This window comes from Coloeus monedula, assembly GCF_965178545.1.
Source record: "Coloeus monedula genome assembly, chromosome: 2".
Lineage (NCBI taxonomy): Eukaryota > Metazoa > Chordata > Aves > Passeriformes > Corvidae > Coloeus > Coloeus monedula.
In genome coordinates, this window is record NC_138782.1 from 119,722,195 (window position 1) to 119,745,162 (window position 22,968).

The 22,968-nt window shown below is 57.1% G+C and overlaps 1 protein-coding gene across 1 annotated transcript in view; it reads right to left on the minus strand.

Annotated features, from left to right (window-relative positions):
• The window catches only part of RAB10 (RAB10, member RAS oncogene family), a 42,030-nt gene extending 31,014 nt beyond the window's left edge, over positions 1-11,016 (minus strand). The window contains exon 1 of the mRNA XM_082301208.1: positions 10,515-11,016. Coding sequence (XP_082157334.1) covers positions 10,515-10,641 — 127 coding nt within the window. The 5' untranslated portion in view covers positions 10,642-11,016. The remainder of the gene's footprint in view (positions 1-10,514) is intronic.
• Between the last annotated feature and the right edge of the window lie 11,952 nt (positions 11,017-22,968).

Consider the following 22,968-nt stretch of genomic DNA (forward strand, 5'->3'; position numbering starts at 1 on the left):
GAGCAGCCACAGCTGCTCTGGGCAACCTGTGCCCCTCAGTACCCTCCTGGGGAACAATTCCTTCCCAATATCCCATCCAGCCCTGCCCTCTGGCACTGGGAAGCCGTTCCCCCTCGTCCTGTCCCTCCATCCCTTGCCCCAAGTCCCTCTCCAGCTCTCCTAGAACCCCTTTAGGTGCTGGGTGTCCCAACTGCTGCTGCCTGAGCCTGCTGCTGAGGACAAAAGGAGGTCAACACTGATCATAACAGGGAAAACTTGATGTGGGTATTGGGAAAAAGTTATGCTGCAGGTGGTGTGAGACTGGAACAGAAATGCAGAGAGGTGCTGGCACTGCTGTCCTTGGGGCAATGAGAGACCCCAGGCAGCCCAAATTAACATGGCCCTGCTGTGAGGGGACAGAAGCACAAAGTCCGTGCCCCACAGGCTGCCTCAGCCTTGCTGTTGGTCCTGGGTGCCAGGACAGGACCTGAGGTGGGGGATCCCATTTCCCAGGGTGTCAGAGCTGCTCTGGCTCCCATCAAAAGCCCTACAGTCAGGGGAGATTCCTGCCGGACCAGGTCTCCTTATGATCATCAGAGCATCTGACAGTGGCCACCAGCTTTGAAAGAGCTTCTAACCCTGCAGGTGGGCGAGAGGCAGAAAGAGCAGGCAGCAGAGGCGGTGTGAGATGTCCTGCTCTGAGCATGTGCAGGTGCTGTTCCCCAGCTGCTGCTGGAGCTGCCGCGCTGTGTGGTCACAGCGACTGTCAGTGCTGTGGTTTGTCACCCTGGGGCTCGTGGGGCTGCTGCTGCAGCTGTTGGCAGAGCTCTGCTGCAACCTCAGCTCTTTTCCTGCAAATCCTGACGTTGTTCTCTGACACAGTCCACGGCTGGATGGGGCTCGGATCAACCTGGGATGGTGGAAGGTGTCTCTGCCCATGGCAGGGGGTGGAATAAGACGAGCTTAAATGCTCCTTCCAACCCAATCTGTTCTGCCATTCCATGACCCAAACCCAGGCAGCTCCATCTCCTGCTCTCTGGCTGGGACAAGGACGCTGGGACACATCTCTGTGGCACATGGCCACCTCAGCTGAGCAGACACTGCCAGCCTAATGCTGTTGCAGGTGGAGTTTCTGAGCCCCTTTGATGGAACCCACAGCATTTCTGCTCACTGAAGCAGGAATGAGACATAGCAAACTTCCCAGAGAACTCACACTCCTGGTCCACACTGTCCCAGACAGACCAACAGGAAGCACAATTCCCAAAGAATTAGACATGAGTTACCTTTGCTTTCATCAGAGATTTGTGTAGCTAAAATAACTAACTAACTTTGTTGTTTACTGGGAAGATCAAAAAGTTCCATGGAGATGAAAGCACTTCCCAGCACGCTCAAGGAATCAGGAGCGTCGGAGGGACTCCCTTAACCAGCAATTAGACAGCTGTGCTGAGGCTCCACATCTGAGCTCCCTCTCAAGTGACAGAGGCACACGCACGTCCTGCCACGTGCACAGAGATGGAGGTGACAGCTCAGCTTCTAACGAGCTCGTTCTGCCACAGCAATCCCACTTCGGAGAAGGAAGAGGAGAGGATGGATGAGACACAGTCTGCAGCAAGCCTTGGAAGGTGTGAAATCAATGTTGCTACCCGAGGAACTGGAAACTTCTGGGTACTGCTATCAGCATTTTAATGACCTAAGTTCAGACATTTATTATAGATCTGCAGTAATGAAAGTGCAGTCGAAGTGGTGCCCTCAGGGAAGTCACCTGGCAGGGAGATTTGGTGGTGAGGAAGAACAGGTACCATGGCCATGGCTAGAAGGGCAGGAGATGACACCTGGCACGCGAATACATCAGACACCAGTAGGTGAATTCCTATGTCCAGGCACCCAAAGTCAGTAACTGAGCACCTGAAGGGAAACGTAAAACCACCTTTACTGTAGAAGATTACGATGCTGGTGAGACCCACTTAAGACACAACCATCTCAGGGGCAGAATAACTTATTTGGGACCAGGTACAACCCGTTCAGGGAATGTTGTCAGGAAACAGAGGCAAGAGCTTGCTCCCAGAATGGCTCATCCGTGCAGATGAGCCATGACAAAGCCCAGCTTTCCTGAACCTTCTATAAATCCAGTGGGTGGTAGTGTACCCTGACCCAGCCCAGGTCAGACACCCATCTGGACACCCTGAGATGACACCTGAACTTACCAGAGCACCACCCACCCGTGGAACCACGGCTTTTAAGGGTTCTGAAGCTCCTCCCCAAGCATGACACTGATCCCAGTCCCCCGGCACCAAAGGAACTCCCAGTACACACAGCAGCAGCACGCCACGCCAGAGCTGTGCTTTTGGGAAGACACCATTTCCAACACCCCTCCTGGCCCAACAACAGCTTCAGTGGATCCAAACATGAAAGCACACCAGTTTGAAAAGCATCCTTGAGGAAAAAGCTGTACAGTGTGGATATCACTGTAGGAATTCCATACCCATCGGCTCTCAAGCAAGCAGGCCTCTCTCTGGGAGCATTAAGTGAGATTTTGGAAACGCAAGACACAAATGAGTATTTCTCCAGGTTACACAGCACAGAACAGTCACAATCCCAGCGGGAAAGAAAGCCTGGAGTTGTTTTAGCTACAGAACTGAACCAAAACATGCAGAGACTTTAGTTAAACCCACACAAGACTTGTAGTCAAACCCACACAGAAAGGAAAACCTACACAGTTGAGTTGCACCGAAACACCAGACGTTCCAGACAACTTGCAGCAGCAGCTCTGGTCTCTTCCCTGTTCTCCAGGGCCAGACAGGGAATTCCCTCAGCACCAGGAATTTGACAAGCTGGTTTTTCACAAAGCATTTCTGAAGTACCTTTCCCCCTCACAAGAGTTACACAAACCAAGGCTAAAATCCTTCTCTACTCTGTGCCATCAAAAAGTCACAGAGCAAAACAGGCACTGGCTGCCACTGCCCGGAGAAGCCGTGCAACCTGCTCTGCTCCCATGTCCTGTCTGGGCATTTCTCAAGCCCAGGTGGGATGAACTTTGCTGGCAGAGCAGCCCTCTTCCAGCCACCATCCCTCCTGAGGTTCTCCAGCTCACTAACAAGCAAGAACACGCTGGCTTTCTGTGCTCCAGGGAGGAGAAGCACGGAGCAAGCTACGGGCACCCAGGGTGGGGAGAGCCCACGCCCTGCTCCAGGGCTGCCAGGAGCAGGGACACGGAGCGGGGCCTGCCGAGGCAAAACCCCTCACAGGCAGCACTGCTGGACTCCAGGCAGCAACATCTGCCTGAAACTCTTCAAGGGAGGGTTGATTCTTCCTATCCCCTGATGCGGTTTTCATCAACAGGCTCTCAATCAATCCCCTAATTAAATATCAGTATTGACTTGAAGCGTGGAAAAAATCAAGTGTTTTCTCAGGATAAAGAGAATCGTTGAATCACAGGATGGTTTGGGTGGGAAGGGACCTTAAAGCTCATCCCATTTCACCCCCTGCCATGGGCAGGGATACCTTCCACTATCCCAGGGTGCTCCCAGCCCTGTCCAACCTGGCCTTGGGCACTGCCAGGGATCCAGGGGCAGCCACAGCTTCCCTGGGCACCCTGTGCCAGGGCCTCCCCACCCTCACAAGGAAGAAAATCTTCTGCAAGAGCGTAACAGATTTTCTTTTGAAAGACAAACCAAGGAGTCAAGAGCAAATCACTTCTCTGCACCTCCCAGGTGTGTTTATCACTCAACAAGGCACTAAAAACTAATCATTGGCTACTTAAAACAAAGGCTGTGTTCTGTGCTCCTGCTTAGCAGTTCATGAACAAGTTTCTACCAACACCAACAGACATTTCGCTTGGCCTCTGAAAATTCACACGCAGCCCACAGATCATAAAGCCTGTCACAAGAAGCTACAGGCTTGTGCTCCAAACCTGAACACACATTACCCCAGGAAATATCAGTGACTTCCTAACTCTTCATCTCTGTCACTGCTGAAGTGACAGCTCAGTCCCCTCCTGGAAACAGAGCTGGCTTAACTGGAGCAGCCAGCTTCAGCTGCACATCAGCGGCGTGTCAGCGCAAGGACAGAGGAGCAGCAGGGCTGCCAGCACAGGACTGTGCCGAGGAAGCAGCTCCGCAGCGTTCGCGTCCTTCCCCGACCGGCTCTGCCCGAGGCACCAACAGCAACAGCACCGGGAGAGGAGCAAGCCCAGTTTAGGGTTCGTTTCATACTGGGGGCAGGGAGCAGAGGAGGCCAGGCACTGGAAATGCTGCCAAGAGTTTTGTTAATGTGGAACTGCAACCAGAAAGTGAAATTTCATGGGGAACCTCTCAGGCCCAGGGCAGTGCCCGTCCCCTGTGCTGGCACTGCTGGGGCACCTCCAGTGCTGGGGGCAGCTCTGGGCCCCTCCTGACAGGAGACCCTGAGGGGCTGGAGCGTGTCCAGGGAAGGGAACAGAGCTGGGAAGGGGCTGGAGCAGCAGGAGAATTCCTGAGGGAGCTGGGAAAGGGGCTCAGCCTGGAGCAAAGGAGGCTCAGGGGGGACCTTGTGGCTCTGCACAAGTCCCTGACAGGAGGGGGCAGCCGGGGGGGTCGGGCTCTGCTCGCAGGGAACAGGGACAAGAGGAGAGGGAACGGCCTCAGGCTGGGCCAGGGCAGGCTCAGGGTGGACAGCAGCAGGAATTTCCCCATGGAAAGGGTGCTCAGGCCTTGGCAGGGGCTGCCCAGGGAGGTTTGGAGTGCCCATCCCTGGAGGTGTCCCAGGAAGGGCTGGAGGTGGCACTCAGTGCTCTGGGCTGGGGACAAGGTGGGCACCGGGCACAGGTTGGACTCGATGGGCTGCGAGGGCTTTTCCAGCCCCAATGATCCTGGAATTCTGAGTACAAACACCACCTACTCCACTGTTTCCATGTCCCCTGCTGCCGTATCACTCCACCAGCACAGATTTGGAGGGTAACGTAAGGAGCCCCATCAGGGAACTGATCCAGCTCAGCTGAAAAAACAGCCACGTTACACAAAGAAGTTTCCAGCCAGCTCGGTTCCTCAGCTCTTCACCACAGCCATCCCCAGTTTCTCATCAGCTCTGTGAGGCGTGTGCAAAACTGCTGCTCATTATTCACAGCCCTAGATGAGAAAAAAACCCAAAACGCACACAAACAAAAACCCCAAAAAACCCTACCAAATAAAACCAAAACCAAACCACCCTACTCGTACAGTATCACACAAGCCCAGCTCGCTCTGTAGCCCTTCTCCTGGCTGTCCCAGCAGATAGAGGAGAGGACAACCCCTCTCCAGGCCAAACAATACTCGTCCAGCCTCCAGCAGCCAAGAGCCGAGGGGATTCCCAAGCTCCAGCCTGCATCCAGAGCACTGCCACTGACGCACCCACTTCCATTTCCTACTTTCATTCTGAACCCACAGATCTTTTCCCCTCCAAAATTCCCCTGGCAGCCAGTTCTGCAGTGCAGCCACCTCCAAGTGGAAATGACTTCGGCCTCTCCTGCTGCCTGATGGGTTCACATCACGGAAATGACTGAGCAGGAGTTGGGCCAGGGTTTATTGGGGTTTTTCCTTGTCTAATTCACCTGCTCCGTGGCAGGAGTCAGAAGCAGATGGAGCCCACAGGCCGGGCACAACATGAACACAGCTCACAGCTGCTGCTGCTCCGGTAGGCTGTAGGTATGATACAGAAACAGGATATAATCATGGAATGGTTTGGGTTGAAGGGGCCTTAAAGCTTATCCCATTTCACCACCTGCCATGGGCAGAGAGATCTTCCACTAGACCACATTGCTCCAAGTCCTGTCCAGCCAGGCCTGGAACACTTCCAGGGATGGGACATCCACAACTTCTGGGAACAGGCAAAGTCAGTACTTCCAACTTTTGTAGTAACCCCCATTTTTTTTCGGAATCCTGAAACTACTTGTTTTTCAAACTTCATTGCAACCCCTGCACAGCAACAGCATCTTCACCATTCAAACCATCCTTTGTTTCCCAAAATTGGCCAAGTTTTTCCCCATTCTCTATCTGGGGATCCTTCCTTCTGACATTAATATATCACAATCCTGAGTGAACAAATCCTCCCAGGATGCACAAACAAACTTGTATTTATTACTTGAGGACTCATTTTTAAAAACTTCACTGCTTCAATGTGCCAATATCAAGTTATTTCAAAGCAAGTGGTTCCAACTCAATCCCACTTCTAATAAAGGCAAAAGAAATAACTAAAAAAAAAATAATTTAATCAAAGTAGTTTTCCTATACTTCATTAAGACACCAGTTTTGCATGCTCCTAGCACAGCTTTGGTTGTGTTCAAAATAAAACAAACCTCAAAAATCACAGGTTTTTGTCTCTGGATTTGTAGACTTGCAGCCAGGTGAGTAAAGCTCAGGAATACAGAATACAGCTGCACCTCCAGGAGGGGTTAAGATCCAGGGAAGTTTTATGTCCACTGGGAGCACTGGGGGGGAATCTCCCAATGCTTACACACCCTTTGTTCTCCTGAGCTGTTAGTAGAGATTTCATGGGAAAACATTTTTTGTGACTCATCTTCATTTGCATTGGACTTAGTCAGACAACAGTGATTACATGCTTAGGCTCAGTTCTGGCATTTAAATTTTTCAGCAGCCATCCTGGCCAGAACGGCAGACCCAGAAACAACCCTCACTACCTGTTCCCAGGTGCCAAAGGCTGGACCCCCAGGAGCTCCACAAAGCGTGCACAGCTCCTACAGATCCTTTTTCCACAGCTCACTTCAAACCATCAACAACCTGACACACTGAATGCCAATAAAAAGATATTAAAAATGAAGATCTCAAGGATACACTGACTGGGAGTTACTTATCCTAATATTTTTAACATTCAAAATGAAGACAATCTGCTGGAAGCAGGAGTGGCAGCAGGGAAAGCACTAAAATGAGGAGGAGCACCAAGGAGCACCACCACTGCCCAGAGGCACATCTGCACCCCCTCCCTGACCCCACGAGGAGTATCCCTAGAGCACAACTGAGAAGTCACCACAATTCTCAAAACCAAGTACCATAAAGATGATTTTTGCACTGGAGAATTCCTGGAGAACAGTTAAAATTTAAAATGGTTTGTGATGGACTAAGTCTTCCAAGAGTTATTCCTTTTGTACCTGCAAACAGCAGGGCAGCGCTGGAGGCCGAGGCCCTGCCCTCCCCAGGGAGGTTATGATGACTCTGGGATTTCTTGCAGAAATGCCATCTGGAATATTTATAGTGCCTGAGATGGGGCAATGAAATCAACTCACGCTGGCACCTCAGCACATCCAGAAGCTTAACTGCTGCTTTAGCAGGAAATATTAGATTGAAGTGACTCAAAGTCAAAGTGAGAGTATGTTGAATTACAGGGACAGCAAGTTATATCCCAGCAGCCATCATGCATCGGGATTAATCAATGTTCAATGATGAAATGTGAACAGAAGTTACTAATGTGAAGCAGAAATGCTGTGTGTCTTGCCTTACATATGCAAACAGGCCTTTGGTTTGAGAGAATTAAAACCTTTTCCCCACGCATCCACCTTAGACAGAGGCCAGTTTCAATATTCCTTGAGATCCTTCTTTTCTTTACAGACTAAAGACTGAACCTTCCAGTGCCTGAAGGGAGCCTACAGAAGAGCTCAGAGTGCCCTTTGGACAAGGGCTGGGAGAGACAGGACAAGGTAGAATGGCTTCCCAGTGCCAGAGGGCAGGGCTGGATGGGATATTGGGAAGGAATTGTTCCCTGGGAGGGTGGGCAGGCCCTGGCACAGGGTGCCCAGAGCAGCTGGGGCTGCCCCTGCATCCCTGGCAGTGCCCAAGGCCAGGCTGGACATTGGGGCTGGGAGCAGCCTGGGATGATGGAAGGTGTCCCTGCCAGGGCAGGGGGTGGAACAGGATGGGTTTTCAGGTCCCTTCCCACCCAAACGATTCCAACATTCTATGAACCAGTCCCACCACCAAACACTGCAGTACGTTTCACGTGCTGAACTATCCCAGGCTGTTGGTGGAGTCCTGAGCAAACCCAGAGCTGGGAATCAGAGCTGCTTGGGTTATTCAAACACAGGAGAGCCTCAGCCAAGGATCCAGTCACCTCCCGTCACCCACTGTGTACACAAGGGCTTTGGAAACCACATTTCCTTGTTGCGACAGGTCAAAGACTCCATTGGAGGTTTTCCCTGAAACTCTGCTCTTCCAGCTGCAAAACCAACCAGAGCTGCACAGCTGCTGAGCTGGGATTTCCCACAGCAGGACCCCCCATGGAAAGCCCCTTTTCAGGCTCCTGGATTGCCACTGCTGCTGCAGGGCCAACCCGGGGAAGTGCGAGAGCTGCAGTCACCAGCGGGAATTTGAAATCCCATTTTCAGCCAGATTGCTGCATCGCTTGGCAATAATGCAGAGAGAACTGAGTGGACATGGATAACTGAGGTATTTGGATTCTTCCCTCATGGATGGGCTGTTTTTCCCAAGGTGCTAATGGAGACTCTCCCTTTCAACTGACGTTGCCTGCACAGGACACTTCCCTCCAGGTTTCCACATCAACTTACAAAAGGACTATGGAAACAACACATTCAAGGCATCTTTGGGCAGTTAAACACCACACAGAGAAACTATCTGTACCCCAAAACCTGCCAAATTCCACTGTGAAGACACAAACCTGGCACACCAAATATTAACCAAAGGGTGGACACAGCTACCATCACTGGTTCAGTTCAGAATTCAGGGAATAAAACACCTCTGCTGTCCAGTTTAGGCACTCCAGAAACAAACAGCCACTGGTTTGACTGGTGGGAAACACTTTCAAAATGTCCATGTGCACACTTCCTATTAAACTTGGTGATACTCCTCTTGAAGGCCCCGAAACTGCAGAGTTGGACCAACAACTAATACTAATTACTAAATTACTAATTATTGAAAGCATGAGTTGTCTGGAGCAGGAGCCACTGCGTGCCTGCTGACTTCTTAACTATGATGTTGACTATTTTTAACTTTGGGAATTGAAATAAACCTTCCCAACGAACTCCAAAGGCAAGGAATGCCATGTGATCCCAGCGAGGATCTGCCAAGCAGTGCCAAAATACACCCTGGCCACAGCAGTAAACCCATCCAGCCTCCCAGAGCCATGGGAAGGGACAACATTAACAACTGTCACACAGTCCCCCAAAAATTCAGCAAAACATTGAGTTGAGGCCGTAAGGGGCAACAACATTCTCAACACTTAGTTGTCACAAAGATACTTTTTTTCACTTTAAATTTCCCAAGCCTTGCTTAAGAGAGTCTTTTTATGTGTTATAGTCCAAGGTGCAATTTTTGGGTGACGTTTCAACACGGATGAGGAAGTGCACAGAATTTATACCCAGCACCAGATCTACACTGACACTCCACGTTCCCCCAGTGAACAGCTGCATGACCAGTGATTTAAGGGATTTACAGCAAGCACAAAAGTCAGTTCTAGCCCAAACTCCTCAAAATAATTTTCTTTTTTATCCAGATGTGGGTATCTGCACGCATTACACCAGCGGGTGCTGCAAGAAAGCTGAGACAGGAATTATCCTTAATTTCCAGAGCCAGTCACCAAGAAGGTGAGAAGCTGCTGAACTGAACTCTTCATCTGCAAAACAAGATGTTCAGGAGAAGGCAAACAAAACCCTGTGATATACCTGGGATGGAAGGATATTGGGTACCAGGCCTGTCCCATGGCACAGATTGCACGGAAAAGGCAAAGGCACATCCCTCTTTCATGATGTCAGAGCAGCTCTACCTTGGTCAGGAGCTGCTCAGCGAGGAAGGGCTGGAGTCAGCTTTGCCAGGAGCCCGGCCAAGGGGGGGAAGGACAGCTTTGTTGGGCAAGAAAACAGACCCCACCCACGAGCACGATCGTTTCTGAGCCACATCAATAGCGGTGCAAACACGGGGACGGGGACCCCACCGCCCTGCTGCCCGCAGGGACAGGGATTAACGCTGATGGAAGGGGCCAGGTGGGCTCTGGCGGCTGGCGCAGGGCGTGGGGGACGAGCTGCCAGCGCAGCCCCCGCGGGGGGACAGCGAGGGTCGCTCAGGGTCACCCAGCGCGGAGGGAGGAACCAAACCCACCCTGCCGGGCGGCGGGGGCGAGGCGGCGTCGGGCGGCACCGGGGCGGCTCTGCCGGGGCTCCGCGTCCAGGACAAGGGGACAGGACGGGGACCCTAGGGGGACACAACGGGGTCCTGAGGAGTGACACAGGAACGGGCTGGGAAGCGTGACACAGGAAGGTCCTGCAGGGACACAGGGCGTCCCTGGGGGGGATGCAGGAGTGGGGCTCGGGGGTGACACAGGCGGTCCCTAGAGGGTCACACAGAAACGGGGATGGGGGTTCCTGGCGGGGGGGGGTCACAGGGGGTGACACAGGGGGTCCCTGGGGGGCTGGAGATAATACAGGGTATCCCTGGGGGGCGACACAATAACGGGGCTGGAGGGAACACCGGGGGTCCCCGGGGGTAATACAGGAACGGAGCTGGGGGGTACGGCGGTGGGAAGCGGGGTCTGCAGCCCCCCCTGGGCGGAAAAGCACTGACCAATGGTGGAGATGAAGGTGGTGTTGAAGGCATCGTCGGAGAAGCGGAAGAGGACGCAGGTCTTGCCGACCCCCGAGTCCCCGATGAGCAGCAGCTTGAAGAGCAGGTCGTAGGTTTTCTTCGCCATGGGGGAGGGCGCGGCGGCCGCCGCCGCCCCTCCTCGCCGCCTCCTTCACCGGGCCCGGCCGCTCCCGAGGGCGGCGGCGACGGCGGAGGACGAGGAGGAGGAGGAGGAAGAGGACGAGAGCGAGGAGGAGGAGGGGGCCCACAAAATGGCTTCCTGTGGCGGGGCGGCCTCGCGCGCTCCCCGCGCCCGCGGCTCCTCACGGGGAGGCGGCGGCGCCCGCCCTCATAACCCCGCGGTTCGCCCGGCTCTGCTCGGCTCGATGGGCCCCGGTCCTTCCCGGCCCTTCCCGGTTCTCCCCCCGGGCTCGCGGCGGCTCCTCAGAGGCGCTGCCGAGGCTGCGCGCGCGGCCTGGGCCCCCCCACCTCGCGCACCGCGCAGGCCCGGCGGGGGCGCGCGCGCACACCGCTGTGACGTCACCGAGCGGGGGGGCGGGGGGCGGTGCGGGTGACGTCACCGCGCTGCCCCGGAGTTCGTTTATTTTGTGCGGTTTTTGCTTTGATTCCCTCGCCGGGGCCGGGGCCGGGGCCGGACACGGACAAGCTCCAGGAGCGGCTCCGTGGGAATCTCGTGGGGTTTAACGGGACCAAGGGCTGGTGCTGCACTCGGGTCGGAACCACCTCCCGGATCGACCCAAGCTGGGGAGGAGCAGAGGGAGAGCAGCTCTGGGGAGGACTCGGGGTGTTAGTGCGTGAGAGGCTGGACATGCCCTGGCCCTGAAACCCCCCGTATGCTGGGATCTGATCCCCCAGCGTGGGCAGCAGGGAAGGGGGGATTCTGCCCCTGTGCTCAGGTGAGACCCCACCTGCAGAGCTGCCCCAGCCCTGGGGCCAGCAGCACAAGGACGTGGAGCTGCTGGAGAGAGCCCAGAGGAGGCCCCGGAGCTGCTCCAGGGCTGGAGCCCCTCTGCTCTGCAGCCAGGCTGGCAGAGCTGGGGGTGCTCACCTGGGAAGAGAAGGATCCAGGGAGAGCTCAGAGCCCCTTGCAGGGCCTGAAGGGGCTCCAAGAGAGCTGGAGAGGGACTGGGGACAAGGCATGGAGGGACAGGACACAGGGAATGGCTTCCCACTGCCAGAGGGCAGGGCTGGATGGGCCATTGGGAAGCAACCCTCGGTCCCTCCTCCGCTCGGCCCCGCTCAGCTCGGTCCCTCCCCGCCGCGCCGCAGAACCCCCGCCTGATGACGTCACCGGCGGCCGCGCGAACCGGGGGCTGCCGGCCCCGCCCTTGCGCCGGCGCGAGCCCCGCCCCCCTCGGGGCTCGCCGCGCTCCCATTGGCTGCGCCTCCCTCCTCCCCCAGGGGTGGGGATGACGTCATCGCGGAGAGGGCACAGCGCGGCCGCGGGCGGGCGGGGCAGGGCGCGCCCCCTGGCGGCGGAGCCGTGAGGGGGCGGAGAAGCCTGAGCGGGATCCCGGCCGGAGCGGCTCGGGAATAGCAGAGACTGCCGGAATCGTGGGAAGGTTTGCGTGGGAAGGAACCTCAAAACCCATCTCATTCCACCCCCTGCCACGGGCAGGGGCACCTTCCACTATCCCAGGTTGCTCCAAGCCCTGTCCTACCTGGCCTTGGGCACTGCCAGGGATCCAGGGGCAGCCACAGCTTCTCCGGGTGGGCAACCTGTGCCGGGGCCTCACCCACCGCCTGATGCCTTTTCCTGGTCTTAAAATCAAGAGTCAAACACGGTTAGAAGGGGAAAAGGGATTTTACCTTGGTATTTATTTTAAGGATCCTTAGGTGCACACATCCAGGTCATATGCACTGAAATGCACCCCACTGAATATGCCCCAAAAGATCTGGTAAAACACTGTAGGTCTTACTAATTAGCAGATCTATCAAAGATTCCCCAATGAGAGGCTCAAGTGAGCCCCCCTCCCCAAGGAGCCTTCTCCTGGATGGTTGTATCTTGGTTTACAGAATGTGTTCTGGAGAGCACCTTGGGGTCTGAGGCACACTGATCCCCAGCTACAAAGCTTCTAAAATGTTTAGTCTCTCAGCTTGACAAACAAGTGCAAGAATGTAGGCAAAAAGCACTGAGAATACAGAAGTTGTAAAAAGGTATAACAGGGGTATAAAAGAAAAGGCAAAAAATCTTCATGGCATCAGCCCTCACAGCCAAAAATTCCTTCCCGATATCCCTCTGGCACTGGGAAGCCATTCCCTGTGTCCTGTCCCTCCGTGCCTTGTCCCCAGTCCCTCTCCAGCTCTCCTGGAGCCCCTTTAGGCCCTGCAAGGGGCTCTGAGCTCTCCCTGGATCCTTCTCTTCTCCAGGTGAGCACCCCCAGCTCTCCCAGCCTGGCTCCAGAGCAGAGGGGCTCCAGCCCTGGAGCAGCTCCGGGGCCTCCTCTGGGCTCTCTCCAGCAGCTCCACGTCCTTGTGCTGCTGGCCCCAGGGCTGGGGCAGCTCTGCAGGTGGGGTCTCACCTGAGCACAGGGGCACAGGGGCAGAATTCCCCCTCTCCTGCTGCCCACGCTGGGGGATCAGCCCAGGACTGGGTGATTTCTAGGTGCCAGCACACACATCCAGGTCCTGTCCAGCCTCTCATCCACCAGCATTCCCAGGATGAGCTGGAGGGGATGGCTCAGGCTCTGATGCAGCACAAGGAACCCAAGGACCTCCTGCACCTGGTGTGTTTGCAATGGAGCTTGTGGCAACCTGGACATGGGGAATTCCCTCACACCTCCTGCTCTTCCCACACAGCGGAGCAAACTTTCTTGCAAAAGCCAAGCTGTGGAATCACCACTAAAGCCATTGGAAGTGCTGGAGATGCCCCATCACAGGTTTCACACAGACCCAATGCTCCTCTCACATTGGATCCTGAGCTGTCCTTTGGTGTAACCCACCACACTGCCAACTGCAATTTGCTGTCATAATTAAGTATCCTGCCCTCAGTAATTTCCCACTGCAGGATGAGTTATCTCAACTCATCTGGGGACAGAGGGGCTGGAAGGCTGGAAAAGGCCGTGGTGGTGCCAGTGGCTGGACACGAGCCCAGGTGTGCCCAGGAGGGCAAGAGGCCACTGGCCCCAGGGCTGTGCCAGCTCTGGGGGGGCAGCAGGGCCAGGGCAGTGCCCGTCCCCTGTGCTGGCACTGCTGGGGCACCTCCAGTGCTGGGGGCAGCTCTGGGCCCCTCCTGACAGGAGAGACCCTGAGGGGCTGGAGCGTGTCCAGGGAAGGGAACGGAGCTGGGAAGGGGCTGGAGCAGCAGGAGCGGCTGAGGGAGCTGGGAAAGGGGCTCAGGCTGGAGCAAAGGAGGCTCAGGGGGGACCTTGTGGCTCTGCACAAGTCCCTGACAGGAGGGGGCAGCCGGGGGGGTCGGGCTCTGCTCGCAGGGAACAGGGACAGGAGGAGAGGGAACGGCCTCAGGCTGGGCCAGGGCAGGCTCAGGGTGGACAGCAGCAGGAATTTCCCCATGGAAAGGGTGCTCAGGCCTTGGCAGGGGCTGCCCAGGGAGGTTTGGAGTGCCCATCCCTGGAGGTGTCCCAGGAAGGGCTGGAGGTGGCACTCAGAGCTCTGGGCTGGGGACAAGGTAGGCATCAGGCACAGGTTGGGCTGGGAGGGATTTTTCCAGCCTCAAGGATTCTGTGGAAAGGTTTCCTGTAAGTCGTGTCCCTCCCAAGGCACAGCTCTGACCACAGAGCCGTCTCTATTGGGTGTTTTGGTTTCCCAGCTGTCCCCACTGGCAGTGGGGTCCCAGCCTCTGTCCCCAGCACCCTGAGCCCCGGCAGCACCTCTGCTCCCGAGCTGACACAGCACACGCAGGAGTCTGCGGCCTCACAGCGCAGGTTTATTTTTAGCCCTTTGCTGGAGCAGTGTAAGGGCGCTGCACAAACACTTCCTCTGCAACTGAGCAGATACAAGGGGAAAGCTCCAGTGTCCATGGAGAGCTCCGTGACACAAGCACTGCCCTGGATCCCGGCTGGGACCCACGGGCCAGTGGCTCCCAGGCACTCCTGGAAGGTCTGCCAGCACTGGATGTTTGCACCCCTGTTGACAAGAACCTTTTGTCCTAGAGAGCTTGCTCATGGACTTCAACACTTCAAGAAAGATCCTAGAGAGGAAGTGGTACCACACAGAATCACAGAATCCCTGAGGTTGGAAAAGTGTTCTCTGTCTGTTGTGTAAGGCTGGCCCCTGTGTTAAGTTGTCCAATGTCATCCCATGAGGGAAGCAGTCCCTCAGGAGATGCCTGACCAAGGAGACAGACACCTTTGGTCTTGGTGGCTCAGTCAGGAGACCATCGCTGCAGGACTGGTAGATTTGGGGATGTCCAGGCAGAGGTGGAACAGCTCTCCCAGCTCTCCCCCCCACATCCTTCCCAGGATCTTCTGTCCTGATCCCCAGAGGACTCTGATCTGTGAGGAGGAGAAATTACCAAATTAGGAGGAATGAGGTATAAAGGGAGAGCCAGCAGGACCTGGCAGCCTCTTCCTGGGCTTTGCAGGGACAGCTGAGCAGCGGGAATTGCAACACCACGCTGGAGACGGGTGCCCTCCGGCTCTCCCGTGGGACAGAGCTGTGATTCACCAGCCATTGTGCAACAGGAGCTGGGCCTGGGGAGGTTGGCTGAGCCCAGCATGACACACAGGGCTTGCTGGTTACTCACTCTCAGCCTCAGAGCAGGGCCCAGCCCGTGGTGCTGCCGGGATGGAAGAGCCTTTGTCACCCCGGAGCCACTGGGAACAAGTGGCTCTGTGTTCTGCAGCTCCTCCCCCAGCCAAGGCAGGGCTGGGGGCTCTGCTGCCGGGCATGGGCACAGGCCAGGCCATCTGAGGAGTTCTGGGACCAGCACTCCTGGCTGCTCACCTTGAAGGATGAGCTCCTATGGAGCACAGACCCTCCCAGCCCATGGACACCTCCAGCTCCCACCACTTCGGGAGTGTCTGGAACCCAAAACTTGTGTAAGGACAAGAGCCCCAAGGGAGCTGTTGAACAGCCCCAGATGCTCAGGTGCAGTCTGAGGAGGAACAGAAAAGGTGTTGAATTTGCTCCACCTGCTGCCATACAACATTGTCCTCTTAGCAGGGGTAGCCACGGCATGCTCCCTGCTCCAAGCACCCCAGACACCAGAGCAGGAGCTCTGAACTCCAGCCACCCCTCCGGTGAGGTTTTTTTTTCCTGATGTCATCATCAGGGTAGGAGAACTCAAATAAATACACAGAATCACAGAATCCTTCAGGTTGGAAAAGACCTTCAGGATCATCAGGGCCAACCTATGCCCGATGCCCACATTGTCTCCAGCCCAGAGCGCTGAGTGCCCAGAGCACATCCAGGCCTTCCTTGGACACCTCCAGGGATGGGCACTCCAAACCTCCCTGGGCAGCCCCTGCCAAGGCCTGAGCACCCTTTCCATGAGGAAATTCCTGCTGGTGTCCACCCTGAGCCTGCCCTGGCCCAGCCTGAGGCCGTTCCCTCTCCTCCTGTCCCTGTTCCCTGCGAGCAGAGCCCGACCCCCCCGGCTGCCCCCTCCTGTCAGGGACTTGTGCAGAGCCACAAGGTCCCCCCTGAGCCTCCTTTGCTCCAGGCTGAGCCCCTTTCCCAGCTCTGGTGAATTTTTTGATATGCCCTAGGAAAGCCCAATGTAAGAAATAAGCTTTGTCAGAAAGCTGAGTTCCTCAGCAGAGGAAATGACAGCACAGCACGAAGGGTCCCCCACACAGATTTTCTCTTTGCAAATACGGTGTTGGGTCTGACCAGGCCTCCAGCTGGCCCACACAGCCACAGTGAGTGGCTCCTGGTAACGCTGTTTGGGCAGTGGCAGGACAGGATGGTGTTTGGAGCAGCTCCTGCCCTGCTGCCAGCGGGGTCAGGCTCTCACCACCTTGGATCTCACCTCCTTCACCCACCCGTCTCCCAGGCAGATGGACCGAGAGCGCGTGAGGGGAACAAGAAAGGCAGCTCCATGTTCCTGAAATGGGGACTTCCCCCTGGTTTCTGTTCCAGCCAGCCCCTTGGGAGGAGGACTCAGCACTTCCAGGTGACAGAGAGGACACAAAGGGCACACGGAGCCCAGTGCCTTTGGCAGCAGCTCTGTGAGCCAGGCACGTCTCTGATTTCTGCACAGTCACCTCAGCTTGGCCTCGGGCGCGGCGGTGCCAGCGCAGGGCACTCAGCCGGGCTCTGCCAGCGCGTCTGGATGCATCCAGGAGCTCCCTGCCCAGGACACACCTCAGCCGTGCACTTGCAGGGGCTCCTTCCCAGCTGTAATGCCTGAGGACCTCGGTCTTCCCGTGCCCTTCCAGGACAGCCTTCCCTCTCCGAAGCTTCAGCCCCTGTGTCTGCAGCCAAAAATCCCTGCCCTGCGGCCGTGGCATCACTTGCTTGTGCTGGGTCCTGGTCCCATGCTGTCCAGTGGGGGAAGAAGCCCAGCATTGTTGTCAGTGCTTTGCAGAGCCAGTCACGGCTCTGTTTCCTGCAGTTGGGAATCAGGGAGTGGAGCAGGAATGGAACAAGGGACTGAGGAGCGGTGACTGAGGGATCCCCACTGCTGCTGAACGAGGCTTTGACCTCCAGCAAGGGCAGCTCTGCTCCCCCCAGTGCCCAGAAGCACACCACGTACCTGGAATGACGGGATTGCAGAATGGTTGATGTTGGAAAAGTCCTCCGAGAACATCAAATCCAACAGCTGCCCCAGCACTGCCAAGGCCACCACTAACCCCTGTGCCCATGTGCCACACCCACGTGTACCTGGCACGGAGGCAGTGCCACTTTCAATTCCTTATTCTTTCTGGAGCAGCTCGAGGTACTGAGTGAAAAGCTCCCTGGCAGCTCGTTACTGATAAATCAATCGTTACCTACGAAGGAAGATTGAAGTGTTAGTCCCTGGATCCGTGGAGAACAGAGCCTGCCCCACACACACTGGGGGTTACTGTGCTTGCCGGAAGGTTTGGAGGGATCTCAGGAGCGTGGGAATGCCCTGGTGCATCAGCTGAGGGCTGCACAGCCAGAGCTCTGCCTTTTTCAATTACATCTTGCCAGCAGATTATTAAATCCTTTAATCTGGGAGCAGCGATGCTGAGCTGCTGCCTTACAGACATTGCTCACTCCACATCTGTTGGAAACCACGATCCAAGGTAAAAGCCTGGAGCCTCCCACGTAACTGCCAGCCGTCCCTTTTCCCCCCCTCTCAACTCCCATGTGAGATGATGGCAGAAGTGGGAAGAGGGATGGTGGGGCACAGCCTGGAGCTGCGGGACCTCAGCAAGCAGACACAGAGTTCCCCAGGTCACACAGGAGCCGGGACACGGCTCAGAAGCCGCAGACCAGGGGCACTGGGCACGTGTGGGCTCCCAGCCTGCAGCTCCCAAAGCCAGGCAGGGCAGCAGCTCCTTCCAGCCCCCGTAGTGTGGCTGGTGAGTGGTGAAGTGGGACAAGATGCTGCTAAGGCATCCAGCCCCCATCCCAGCGGGACTCATCCTCTGGGGCCACATCTTCTCCTCGGGGGCAGCCTGAGGGCCTGCAGGAGAGGCAGCACTTCGCAGCAGCTTTCATTCCTCATGTCCCCGTTGGTCAGCTCACCCCTCCTCCGGCTGTTTAAGCACCCGGGGGTCATGTGGAATGCCATGCCTGTGGATGGGGAGATGCTGGACCTCTGTGCCCTGAGCTGGCTCCTATTCCACTGCTGCCATCTAATTATAGAGGAGTCAGCTGCCGGCAAACTGATCCATCCGAAATCCAGGCTTAGTGCGAGCTGTGCTGGCCCCTCCAGCTCCCCCACTTTGGATATGGGGTGAATCTTGCACTGGAGCAATTCCCTTCCTGCCTTCCCATGTGGCTGTGGGAGCTCCCCTTTCCCAGCCCTCCTGTGCTGTACCTGGGCAGTCCCTGCTCAGTTCACAGTCCAAAAAAACACAAAACCTCTGATCTCAGCCCAAAAGGGTGGCTGGAGCCTGAGGCCCTGCTGCTTCCCAAGCTCCCCCACCAGCAATCTGGCACATGGAGATGGGGACGGCAGGAAGGAAGCCAGGAGCGTGGGGAGGATGAGGAGTGCCACAAACAGCTGAGCGGAACCGCAGAACTGCCACAGGGGAGGGAAATGGGAAATCAACCCAGTGGATCTCCGGGAATGCTGGCAAGCTGGTTTTGAAGGAAAGCAGCCAAATGCTGCTGGACCCTCAGCATCCCTTCCCACCTGTAGAAGCCAAGAGAGTGGGAGGGTGAAGGGCCATCTGTAGGGGAAAATGAGAGGATCCACGCTCTGAGCTGCAACCTGAGCTGAGAACATCACACTGGGATGGGTCCTTTTCCCACCAGGGAGGACAGGCTTTTCTCCAGGGCTGCTCCAGCCAACACCACTGCCAGGTGGCCAAACACCAAGGCAAAGCCTAAGGAATGTCAACCCAACACTGCCAACATGGACGCTCATTTCCCTGTTCCCAACCTGTGTGCTTCCATCTGTCCCCACAGCAGCATCCACAGAGGGAAGAGCTCCTCCCTGGGAATGTTGGTGCCTCCCGTGACCCTGGCAACGGAGGCAGGATGCTGCCCAGAGGAAGTTTGTGAGCTCCAGCACTATTTCCTGGTGACAGCAAAGGTAAGAAGATTTTGGCAGCCAGGGAGTGTTCCTGTTACGACCTTGGCTTAGACGAAGTGAAAGTGCTCCAGGGCTGGGCAACGGCAGCGAGCTGGGAATGGCACCGGGACCTGGGAATGGGGGACTGCACCTGGCCCTGAGTTGAGGCCGCAGTGAGAGCAGCTCCGAGACAACCTCAGAGCAGGGTTTGGGAGGGGGGAGCTGGTCCCCAGTCCCACAGTCCCCAGTCCCACAGTCCCACACCAGGTGCAGCCAGGGGCTGAGCACCCTCTGCCCCAAGGGGAGCAGGGCTGTCGGTGGCTCAGGGGGAGCTGCTGCACGGGGGCACATGGGGCAGGTCCTGCCTGTCCCTGGCAGCCTTTGCCCTTTGCATGGCCCTGGCAGAGAGCCAGGAATGCCGCAGGGATGGCGGTGCTGAAGGAGGTGGGAGAGGGTCCCATGGGTGGGAGTGCATCACCCCAGCACTGGCTCTATAGGCGTCCCTTCCCTCCCACATCTGCCTGGCTCTGGCTGATGCTGCTGCCCGGCCCAGGCAGCCAGGGAATGCCAAGAGGCTGGGACAGACTGTGGGAAGGAGGTCCCAAGGTCTCATGCCACCGCCACTGCCAGCCAAGGGTGTTGAGCGTCCCGGTGACTATGGGGTACATGGGGCCACAGCCCCCTCAGATCTCCCCAGTCACCTGCAAGAGCTGGGAATTGGGGTGGCCACAGTACCCAGGGATGGCAGCAGTGTCCCAGAGGTGACTGTGCTGCTCCAGGGATACCCTTGGTGGCCCAGGTCTGGCAGTAGTGTCTCAAAAGTGGTCATGGTGTCCCAGTGTTGGTTACAGTGCCACAGGAGGGCTGCAGTAGCCAAAGCCAAACAGATTTCCAGGGGCTGGATATTCTCAGGGGTATCTGTGTTGTCCTGGCAGCAGCCACAATGCCCAGGGGACGGCTGGGATGTCCCAGGGTGGCTGTAGGATGTGGGAACCCATGATGGGGAGGAAGAGGAAAGCCAAGGTCACAGGAACCGGGACCCCTCCAACCCTGCCACACGCTGCAACACGCTGGGACAGATGCAGGCCCCAAATGTCATCCCACCCTGTGTGGCACCTGGACCATGTCCCCTGCCCCAGCCAGCCCAGTGTCACCCCTGGCTGAGGACCCTGCAATCCTGCAGATGCTCAGTTCCCATATGCCGTGGGAATGTCACCAGCCATGCCACCAGGACCCTCCATAGACACCATGTCCCCATACACACCGTAGACACCATACACATGCCATGCCCCTCCCATACACAGAGGGGGCTCAGGGCTCTGCCCTGGATGCTTTGGGGGCTTCTGTGGAGTGGTTGCCCCATAGTCTCCCTGCCCAGGCACCCCAGGGCTGGCCCAGGATGGCCACAATGAGGGTTCACTGTCCCCTCAATCCCACTGCCCCAAGGATCAGTCCCGAGGCCAGAGGTCACTGGCCACCACCAGTGCACTCTGGTCCTGTGCTGACACCTGTGGGCAAGGGACTGTCCTCATGTGTCACCCTGCCCTGCCTGGCACCCTGCCCTTCCTGGCACTGCGTCCCTACGTGTCATCCTGCCCACACATGTCACCTCATCCTCCCTATGTCACCGTGTCCCTACAGGTCACCCTACCTGACATGTCATGCTGTCCTTACCCATCACACTGTCCCTACCTGTCCCCACTCCTGACATGTGCCCTCTGTCCCTTTGCCATATCTCATGCCCTGCCTAAATATCCTCCTGTTCCTGTGTGTCACCCACCTGCCTGTCCCCACAGCCTGGTCCTGGAGGGGATTTGGGGCTGGGCCACCACAGACAGGGGTTGCCGGGGGAACAGGGCTATGGTGCCCCTGAACCCATCCTTGGGGACACAGGGACAGTGCCACAGGCAGAGCCAGGCAGCACCCAGGTCCCTGCACACGGCACAGGCCTTGGGGGGGAGCCAGGATGTGGGGCTGCAGTGGGAACAGCACCATGAGGTCCGTGCTGTGCCATGGGGGGCTGTCCCCACCCCATGGCTGTGCCCCTGACAGGGCCCAGCTGCAGCGCCCTGCGGGTGGATCCCGCCCTGGGAAAGGGCAGGCAAGGCAAGGTGGCCCCATCAGTGATCCCCTCCAGAGCCCCTATTGCCCCCCCATCCCATTCTCTACATCCTCCATCTCCCCATCACTCCCTTCATCCCTCTCCATAACACCCTCCATCCCCTCCATTGTCCCTCCATCCCTCCACCCCCTCGACTCCACGCCCCATTGCCCCCTCCATCCCTCCTCCATCCTCCTCTATTGCCCCCTCCATTTCTGTCACCCTCCCCATCACCTCCATCCCTCCTCCATCTCCCTGCATCCTCCCTGTCATCCCCCCTCCACCCCCCCTCCATCCCTCCTTCCATCACCGCTGCATCCCCCTCCCACCCCACCTCCCTCACGCTGAAGCCTCCCCTGGAGCTTCCATCCCCCTCCATCCCCCTTCACCCTCCCCATCATCTTCTCCATTCTCCGCTTGCCCCCTCCATTGTTCCCCCATCCCAATTCCATCTCCCCTCCATTCCTGCTGCATCTCCCTCCCACTTTCCTCCCTCACACCCTCCTTTGTCCCCAGGTCCCCCTCCATGGCTGGGGCTGTGCCTTTGGGGAGGGGACTGTCCCCGCCTGGAAGCTCCTCCTGGAGCCGGAGGACTCGGGTAGCACCAGGAAGGCCTGTGTATGGCAGCAAATACCCTAATTAATTAATTATGGGATAATCTCTGGTTCTGGGGAAGGAACGGGTGGCTGCTCAGACTCGATTAACCACAAGAATGTTTAATCTCCCCCCGCAGCCCCCTAAGGCGCCGGGATTATTCCCGCTGGGCAGTGCAGGGATGCACCAGCCATGCCTGGCTGCAAGGGGACACAGAGTGGGGGCAGCCCAGGGACCCCCAGACACCACAGGGTGACCCTGCCCTGGTCCCACGGGGATGGGATGGGATGGGATGGGATGGGATGGGATGGGATGGGATGGGATGGGATGGGATGGGATGTTATCCCTGTGCTGGCTGACAGATCCAAGGAAAGGGCTCTGTCCCTGTCATAGTGCTGGGACTGGGCATCGCCTGCTTCTCCTGCCTCTCCTGCCTCTGTCCTGCATCCCAATCCCACATCCTGGATCCCCCATCATGGACCCTGCACCCTGCATCCCACATCCCAGTCCTGCATCCTGCATCCCATGTCCTGCATGCCACAAAAGTACTCTCCATCATGCATACAAATCCTGCCTCCTGCATTCTGCAACCCACATCCCGTATCCCACATCCCAGACCTGCATCCTTCATCCTAAATCCTTCATCTGGAATCCTTCATCCTGCATTCCAGTGCAGTACCCCAGTCCTACATTCCAATCCTTTGTCCTACATCCCAGTCCTGTATCATTCATCCCATATCTCAGTCCTGCATCCTGCATCCCATTCCTGCATTTGTTATCTCATATTCCAATCCTGCATTCTGTATCCTGTATCCTAATCCTGCATCCCAGCCCTGCCTGGCAGACCTGTCTCCTTCATCCTACGACCTAATCCCGCATTCCAATGCTGCATCCTTCATCCCACATCCCAACCCCATATGCCGGTTCTGCATTCCAGTGCAGCATCCCAGTCCTGCATCCCGCATCCCAAGCCCCGGCGCAGCACAAAGGCCGCACTACAGCTCCCGGCGTGCCCGGGGGGGGGGGGCCGGCGGCGCTCCCGGCTGCGGCTGCGGGGGCGCGGCTGCGGGAGCGCGCCCAGGGGCGCGGGCGCGGGCGGGAGCGCGCACCAATCGCGGCGCGGCCGC